This window comes from Paramormyrops kingsleyae, chromosome 8 (assembly GCF_048594095.1).
Source record: "Paramormyrops kingsleyae isolate MSU_618 chromosome 8, PKINGS_0.4, whole genome shotgun sequence".
NCBI classification, from domain to species: Eukaryota; Metazoa; Chordata; class Actinopteri; order Osteoglossiformes; family Mormyridae; genus Paramormyrops; species Paramormyrops kingsleyae.
Genome location: NC_132804.1, coordinates 27,731,838 through 27,740,314, shown reverse-complemented (window position 1 = coordinate 27,740,314; position 8,477 = coordinate 27,731,838). Strand labels below are relative to the sequence as shown.

At 41.6% G+C, this 8,477-nt stretch overlaps 2 protein-coding genes across 10 annotated transcripts; both read left to right on the top strand.

The window, feature by feature from the left end:
- Positions 1–837: 837 nt before the first annotated feature.
- pdhb (pyruvate dehydrogenase E1 subunit beta) lies at positions 838–4,702 on the top strand. Its single transcript, XM_023799641.2, has 10 exons — positions 838–942; positions 1,032–1,091; positions 1,895–2,002; positions 2,168–2,230; positions 2,321–2,356; positions 2,500–2,785; positions 3,108–3,218; positions 3,483–3,574; positions 3,782–3,923; positions 4,203–4,702. The coding sequence occupies exons 1-10, from the start codon at positions 907–909 to the stop codon at positions 4,346–4,348; spliced, it is 1,080 nt and encodes a 359-aa protein (XP_023655409.1). The 5' UTR covers positions 838–906; the 3' UTR covers positions 4,349–4,702.
- Positions 4,703–5,698: 996 nt separating this feature from the next.
- Positions 5,699–8,202, top strand: kctd6a (potassium channel tetramerization domain containing 6a). Of its 9 annotated transcripts, none has more exons than XM_023799612.2 (3): positions 5,699–5,854; positions 6,377–6,483; positions 7,388–8,202. In XM_023799612.2, the coding sequence occupies exons 2-3, from the start codon at positions 6,451–6,453 to the stop codon at positions 8,072–8,074; spliced, it is 720 nt and encodes a 239-aa protein (XP_023655380.1). In that variant the 5' UTR covers positions 5,699–5,854; positions 6,377–6,450; the 3' UTR covers positions 8,075–8,202. The 9 variants fall into 9 exon arrangements, with proteins under 9 accessions (XP_023655380.1, XP_023655375.1, XP_023655382.1 ...); XM_023799607.2 differs by having other exon boundaries at positions 6,372–6,483; XM_023799614.2 differs by having other exon boundaries at positions 5,699–5,903.
- Positions 8,203–8,477: the final 275 nt, after the last annotated feature.

Here is an 8,477-nt window from a genome sequence, read left to right as displayed (position 1 = left end):
GACTGTGTATCTGCCTGGGGGATCGCTGGCTGGGATCCCGAGATGTTTTGCTGTGCGATGGGTGTGGCAACGCGCTGCACCTGCGCAAGCTCCCCAACCTGACCTTGACCTGCTGATTTGGTAACAACTAAATGCCTCAGACTTTTGAAACGAATAGGTAGCCCATTCTAGATACCTGTTTCTTTTGAAATCTTCAAATAGACAAAATGCAAAATATATAAAAGTATTTATAAAATACGATTAACAATGCGAAAGAATCAGGTCTAACGGGAGATAGACCGAACTGAATATTAAATATTTGGCCAACGGGACTAGTAGAATAGAAGGTTGATCTTAAATCCAGCCATTTGCCCACAGTAATGCTTGACTTATGATCAAAACAATCATTCTCCTGAGCGTCCCTTCTGCCAAATACTTAATGGAATTACTTGTCTGTCGCAATCCAGTAAAAATAAACAACAACTGATAATGGCTCCGAAGAACCGTAAATATTTTGCAACAGATGGGCCGGTCAACCAGTACAACTAAGCATTATAATGGCCGAATCGAATTACTTGTCAGGTTGTAATACGATAAAAAATAAATAAGAAACAACATACCAAAATTACAATAATAAAATTAATTTAAATGAAAAACTTGGCTATAAGAACTTAAAAACGAATAAACAAAAATTGTACATGCTACTTGAGAGATCAGTTGGACAGTTTCCGGCTGAAAATTGATGTAGGCGTTTTCTTACGAGTGCAAAATAAAACTTCCGCTTCCGTCTAAGTCAGGGCAATTGGTGATTGGTTCGCTGCACTCATACCCTCCAAAAAATCAGTATCAACTAATTCCATTGGCCCCAACTTTTGCGTCACTTCCTAAATAAGGAGGCATGACCCAATCTGTAGGACAAGTGAAATTATGGCGTCCTTAAAGTGTCTTCTGCGATCAGGAAGGGTATGGTAGACGTTTGTGTCATGTTCAAAAGTATTTGCAAATGTTGATATTGGTTTTCAGTAAGTAAGCTGTTTTTTCCCCTATTGCAGAATGCTGTCTCTGTGGTTCTGCGAAGGGAATTCCATAGGACGTTGCCGGCTTCATTGCAGGTAACCCTCAGTACTGAGCTGCACTAACCTTCCAAACATCTGTTCAAATGTTGAATATCATCTGCACGGGATGATTGCATACGTTTGAATAAAATTTAATATTGCTGTGTGAACACGACTAAGAGTTTTATTTTATTCTGTCATGATTTATTAGTGGAATTTATATGTTACACATTGCATTTATATAAGTATGAACATTTTCTTTGGTTTCTGTAATGTTGGTATGCCCAGGGGAAGTTATCCGGTCGTTATAGGGCCCTCGGAGGTTTTCTTTTCTCCACACTATAAAGCTTTTGGTTCCACTCCTCTGTGGTCTTCTGGATTTTTTTCCATCTTCATTTTATCACCAGTATCTGGCCAATTTAATATCTGTGTACTAATAATGTATTTTCACAGTTGTAACTGTATTGCAAAAAGCACTGTATAGAGAAAATAAGTTTGCAGGTGTAGTTCTTTTTAAAAACATATATAAAACATATATAAAGAAGCCACATTTGATTGATGTGTGAACTAGTGCTTCGTCTTAGAAGACAGTCCTATATGAATTCATAATCAACATTCATTCCTTACGGGATATAAAAATAGTAGATGGTAATCACTTTTTCACTTTTGTTTCATGGTAAACTGTGTACTGAGCTTGTGGAATAAGCAGTAAATGGTGTTGAGTGTTGATGTTTTACTTTCAAATTACGTATTTAGTTATAGACAGTTTGCCAGATTAATACCTTTTAATGCCACTTATGCTACCCAAAATGTCAATATCATACTGACAAGCTGTCTTCACCTTGTTATGATTAATTTAGGTTACAGTCCGTGATGCATTAAATCAGGCTATGGATGAAGAACTGGAGAGGGATGAGAGAGTGTTTCTCCTTGGGGAGGAGGTGGCACAGTATGATGGGGCTTACAAGGTACGTCAGACCCCCTCTTGAACCTTCCTTGTCCTGCAAGCATTGCCCTTTTTTTTTTAATTCACTCCAGTGGCGTTAATTTGCATTAATAAATGACTTTGGGCTTTAAGTCAAAGGGAAGTAATTTTAAACATGGAAAGAAACTGGAAGTGGTGTTTTATACAGGTCAGCAGAGGACTCTGGAAGAAGTATGGAGATAAACGCATCATCGACACACCCATCACAGAGGTACTGATGGAGGTTCCATTTAAATACATGCATTCAACTAACTGAATTTTAACATTGTATAATGGGTTTACTTTCTTTTTTTTTTGACAGATGGGGTTTGCCGGCATTGCTGTGGGTGCAGCAATGGTAAGTCACTAAAGTTTTTCAATTTCTTTATTGGCTGTCAGTGTTTTTTCAGCACTGAATGATATCGGAAAGAGAGTATGTCTTCCTTCTGCTTATTCTTCGATTCCCTTTTCCCTCCTTTCACGAAACATCTCAAATCACAGGGAGGCTTACGTCCAATTTGTGAATTTATGACCTTCAACTTTTCCATGCAAGCCATCGATCAGGTTATCAACTCGGCAGCAAAGACCTATTACATGTCCGCGGGCCTGCAGCAGGTGCCCATCGTGTTTCGTGGGCCCAATGGCGCCTCCGCTGGCGTTGCGGCTCAGCACTCCCAGTGCTTCGCGGCCTGGTACGCCCACTGCCCGGGGCTCAAAGTGGTCAGTCCCTGGAACTCTGAGGACGCCAAGGGGTTGCTCAAAGCAGCAGTCAGGGACGACAATCCAGGTAAGGCGTGACCTGAGTAATTTTAGTATTTATTAACCTGAATTTTGTGTATATTTCTACTGTATTTGATTTTTTTAGTATAATATAAATCCAGCTATTAAAATTCCAGATTGCCAGTTTGAATCTCAGTGCCAGCAGAATGATACAGGCGTTAGGCCCCTAACCTCCAGCTCACACTGGCTGAGCCTGCACTGTGACCCCCAAGTTTGATTTTAACCTGTATAAGTATTTGTGTGTCGCGCAGAGAGCAAGATGTGATAGGAGAAAAGTGAATTTCCCCATGGGGATTAAGAACATATCACTCCTCTATTCCTTTCTCCAGTGGTGTTTTTGGAGAACGAGCTGATGTATGGGGTGCCCTTCGAGATGTCAGAGGAGGCGCAGTCGAAGGACTTCCTCATACCAATTGGCAAGGCTAAAATCGAAAGGCAAGGTGAGTCGTGGTTAATGTCTTATTGTGATTACATAGCAATATTAAACATTTTTGCATGATGCTGGAGAGTGTTGGCAGTAAGCTGCATAGACAGTGAACTTAATGAGCACTATTTCTGTTTTGTTTGTTGTGTGTCATTGTTATTGCGTAATGAATGTTATGAGTGTTTGCATACAGAATTATTTTGTTTAAATAGTGTGTGGGAGGAAGCATGTGATCTGAGGCTTTTTTTTTTTTTTCTCCTCCCCCCCTCCCTCCTCTCAGGGGATCGTGTCACACTAGTGTCTCATTCCCGGTTGGTGAGTCATTGTCTCGATGCTGCGGCTGTCTTGTCAAAAGATGGCATAGAATGTGAGGTAAGTACTGCTTTGCGCACTCTCATCTGTGGCAGTACTGAGGGAGCACGTGCAGCATGATACAGCCTATGTGTTGTTTATTGCTCTTCTATTTTCCCCCACATTTATAAAATGGCTCAAAATCACACATTGTGTTGTGTATTTCCTATGAAGCATTTTGCTACAGCCTCTGCCAGTCAGGGTCCTTCACTTATTCCACACTTCCAGGTCATTAACCTGCGCACTATCAGACCAATGGACATGGAAACCATTGAGAAAAGCGTGATAAAGACCAACCATCTGATAACAGTGGAGGGAGGGTGGCCTCAGTTTGGTGTTGGAGCTGAGATATCTGCCAGAATCATGGAAGGTAAATCATTTTTCAGCTAGCTGCAGTCTTTTTGATGCCTCAGACTTTTTGATGCTAATTATTGATATTGAGTTTCAAACTTTTAGACTTCGAGCAAAGTCGACATTTAGCAAAAAAAAGTCCAGTAAGGTGTTTATCTGGTCATGAAGGCCAAACAGGAAATTGTAATTTCTATGTGATTATGGGACTGTGTGCGTGTTGTTCTTTTATTGCCCTCGATCTGTGCCCTGTTTTATTTAATTTTTTTGCAAGTGTTACAAATATGCCTTTTATTTCCAGGTCCTGCTTTCAATTATTTGGATGCTCCTGTTGCCAGAGTAACTGGTGTGGACATACCAATGCCCTACGCTAAAATTCTGGAAGATCATAGTATACCTCAGGTTAAGGATATCATATTCACGGTCAAAAAGACCTTGAACATCTGATTTTACCCTTTTAACATGATCAACACTAAGATTTGTTTGCCTTGGAATATTTGCAGGTAGATTTTGCTCCCCATAAACTAAAATCTGCTTATGAATCATTCAATATTGAGAATATTTCAAACAGAGACATCCGTCTTAATGTTTTCAATTTCGTAAGATGGTGCATGCTGTTACATGTTGAGTTTTGTAACTATCAGGTGTGTGAATGTTGCATAATGTTTTGTGCAGTCAGATGTTCACCTGATTTCAAACTGAACACAATTTAATCTGCACAATGGATGAACAAGTGTTATCTTTAAGAATCCCCATTTAATGTGTGTCTTTATATCTCTGTCAATTATAAAGAGAACGAGACTCTGCTGCCTCCCTTGAATGCTTTATCGTACCCCACACACATGCGCTGGCAAGCCTCACCAAACACAAATATACACTTTGGTTGTGTTCTGCAGCCCAAAAATTCTGTTTTTAAAATGGCAGTGCTCTTTCACTTACAGGAATGAAATAGCTGGTCTAATCTGAATTTAGCATCTAAATCTATTTTTAATGTAATGATGTTCGGGTGTTTAGTAATAAATATTTAAAAACCGCCACTTGTGTCTATTGCATTTAAAGGCTAAGAATGTACGTAGAACGTCCATATAGTGTACTCCACATGGTTGGATATATGTTTTCATTTAGCACTAGTCTTAACTGTGTTCTAAGTAGAGGCATAGCAAAGAACTTGTATATAAAAATACATATTTCATACTGAGAACATACTGCACAAAGTGATTGCAAAGTCCATCAGGAGGAACTATGCCCCTGTCCATTCATCCATCCTTTTTTTGAAACTGCTTATTCTATTCAGGGTCACAGGGCACACTCACACGCATCAATCACTCACACATGCGTGCCTACAGGTAATGTGGTAACTCCAATTAACCTCAACCTGTTTTTGAACTGTGGGGGGAAAGCAGAGTACCCAGAGGAAACCCCAGGACAACATGGGGAGAACATGCAAACTCCACACTCGGAACCCTGGCGGAGACTTGAACCAAGGTCCTACAGGTGTGAGGCAACCACTGTGACGCCCCTAAAAATGCTCATCTTCAGTACAATTTGCTTAGTGCATTTATCCTTTTTTCCAAGTTTAAGATGTTCATTTATATACAACAAAGTGATGGGTAAATCCCTGTCTACCGGTTCCAGTCGGACAACATGTCATAGACTGGATAGACTGTATACGTACCATCCGGTTTTTATTTCTAATAGAGCATAAGTTACTTTGGCGGCTTTTTAAACTACCGTTCAGACGTCATGGCCGTTTAGGGTTCATTACATATTAATGTTCGAATATTAGATGGCGTGTTGCGCCGTCATCCATAGGCACCTCTGCGGGCAGGGAAACAGGCGGAGTTTGTCTGTCATGCAGCTGCCTATCGGGGTGGGAGAGCCGGGGAAGCTCCCTAAGTGAGAGTGGGAGGCGGCCTGCATTTATTCCAGCACGTTTAACAAACAGACGCGAAGGTAACAATAAAAAAGAGCGACCATCATGAGACGGCGAGCTTCAGCTGGGGTGTGTTAGTGAGAGAGGGATTGCATGGTTAGTCTGCTAGCTGCGCGCTAGCCTGTTTGTTAGCTCTCTGTGCGCTTCTCATTCATTCTGCTGACATGCGTCTTCATCCTGCATCATCTGCTCTGTCTGCGTGGACAAGCTGTTAGATACTGTAACTCGCTATTTATATTTAATAAAGCCATGCGGGTTCCCGATATTACAAATGAGTGGAAACATTATTGCTAATTATAGAGCAAGAGGTGAACGATGATCTGAATACGTGGAAGATTCCTTAATTATATCACCTTGTGAAATGCTGTAATAAAGTACTACGTGACTTTTAAAATCTCTACTGATACCGAGGTTTGGGTAGCAATCGGTTGGCAATCTAGTTTATTTGTGGTTGCTTTTGCCCGTATCAGTAATGACCTCCAAATCGCAGCGATACTCGACTATAAATGATAAATGTTTGATTTTGTTTGTCTTTAGCACAGGTGATATCAAAAGGAATAAACAGAACCAAGAAGAAAGCAAGTAATCAGCCTCACTTTAGGAGGCCACCAAACTGATGAAAATGGACAATGGACATCGGGGATTCATGGTCAGTGACGGGACTGGGACTCAGGCAGACACCACGTGACCGTATGATACCAACATTAAATAATCTGGCCAGCAGTAACTGTTACTGTAACTAGTAAATAAGAATGGACTATTTTACAGTGATACAGGTTTATTGGTGCATATCTTAGGGAATATTTACAGACTACATAAAGCAAAATAAATGGTAAGCTAAATGCAAAAAAACTTAAATGGAATTTTCATCTCATGGAAAGCCTGTAATTTTGTTACCACATAAATTGGGTACAGTCACTCAAGTTTACTTGCACAATAAATTGATTAGATAATTCAGATGACCAATGTATAACAGAATGTCTTTTAAAACAAAAACAGGAATAATCTACATGCTTGGTGAGTGGAAACTTACCTATATTGATACAATCCAGTCAGAATTTAGCTACGATTTGGTATTTTCATGTATGATCTATATATATATGTCAAACTCCAGTCCTGGAGAGCCAGAGCCCTTCACATCTTTGGGTTTCCCCTCATTTAACACACCTGATTCAACTCCTTGTGCTAATTACCACACAGCTCTTGAGCTGAATCATTTATGGTGGAACAGGGAAAGAACTAAGCTACACAGGTCTCCGCCCCCCCAGGACTGCAATTGACACCCCTGTTCTAAGAGGTTCCTCTTCAGGATGTAGCCACTAGCACAGAGTATTACAAACACCTGAAACATGTAGGCATGGTTTCATGACTAAAAGGGTGACTTGCATTTTTAGTAATAAGGGATTTTGGGAGAGGAAATGCTTCCTAAAATTCTGGAAACAGCCCCCGGCACATAGTAGTGCTTGCAAACTGGTTTTGTGCATTATTTGTTAGCATGATGTTGTGTGGTAACTTGCCTGTGATGCCGTTAATGCATGTTTGCCTGTATATAGATGACAGATCCGGTCACTCTGAATGTCGGCGGTCACCTCTACACCACCTCCTTGTCCACGCTGCAGCGATACCCAGACTCCATGCTGGGTGCCATGTTCTTTGGGGACTTGCCGTCGGCTCGGGATTCTCAAGGAAATTACTTCATAGACCGCGATGGTCCGCTTTTCCGCTACATACTGAACTTCCTCCGAACCTCCGAGCTCTCGCTGCCACACGACTTCAAGGAGAACGAGCTCTTGCGCAAGGAGGCCGACTTCTATCAAATCGAGCCTCTCATTCGGTGCCTGAATGACACAAAACCTCTCCACCCTTTGGACACGTTTGAGCAAGTGGTGGAGCTGTCCAGCACCCGAAAGCTCTCGAAGTACTCCAACCCAGTGGCTGTCATAATCACCCAGCTCACCGTAACCACCAAGGTCCACTCCCTGCTCGAAGGCATCTCCAACAACTTCACCAAGTGGAACAAGCACATGATGGACACCAGGGACTTTCAGGTGTCCTTCACCTTCGGACCTTGCGATTACCATCAGGAGGTGTCCCTGCGGGTTCACCTTGTAGAGTACATCAGCAAACAGGGCTTCAGCATCAGAAACACACGTGTGCACCACATGAGTGAACGGGACAACGAGAACACTGTGGAGCATCACTGGACCTTCTGCAGGTTGGCTCGCAAGGTTGAGGACTGAAGTGCCGTCATCGGCATTTAAAATGTTGTCATTGACTAGACAAGATACGCCATGTGATATCAGCAGTTTAAGGACACGTGCTTCTTCAAGCATGAGTGTTGTACAGTAAACAAGAACAAAGCATATAAGCAGGAGTGTTTGTATTTTTTGCTAAGTGCATACTGAACTTTACATTTAGCAGAAACTTTCGTCCAAAATGATTACGAGTTAGGATCAGGGTCAGACAGTCACTGGAGTGGTTAGGGTTACGGCCCTTGATCAATGACCTAGAGGTGATATGGTTACTCTTCTGGCCACAGGATTTGAACTCAAGACTTCCAGATGTGATTACAGATCCGCATGTGATAGGATGCTGATCAGCAGCCCATGAGCACGGCCCTTAACCCCCATTGCTCTATGAACT

Bases quoted from the DNA above. Each gene is read 5' to 3' on its own strand.
- pdhb (XM_023799641.2), top strand. From the start codon at position 907: ATGGCGTCCTTAAAGTGTCTTCTGCGATCAGGAAGG. The intron at 943-1,031 runs GTATGGTAGACG...CCCCTATTGCAG, and splicing joins GTCTTCTGCGATCAGGAAGG to AATGCTGTCTCTGTGGTTCT. The intron at 3,219-3,482 runs GTGAGTCGTGGT...CCCTCCTCTCAG, and splicing joins GGCTAAAATCGAAAGGCAAG to GGGATCGTGTCACACTAGTG.
- kctd6a (XM_023799612.2), top strand. From the start codon at position 6,451: ATGAAAATGGACAATGGACATCGGGGATTCATG. The intron at 6,484-7,387 runs GTCAGTGACGGG...GCCTGTATATAG, and splicing joins ATGGACATCGGGGATTCATG to ATGACAGATCCGGTCACTCT.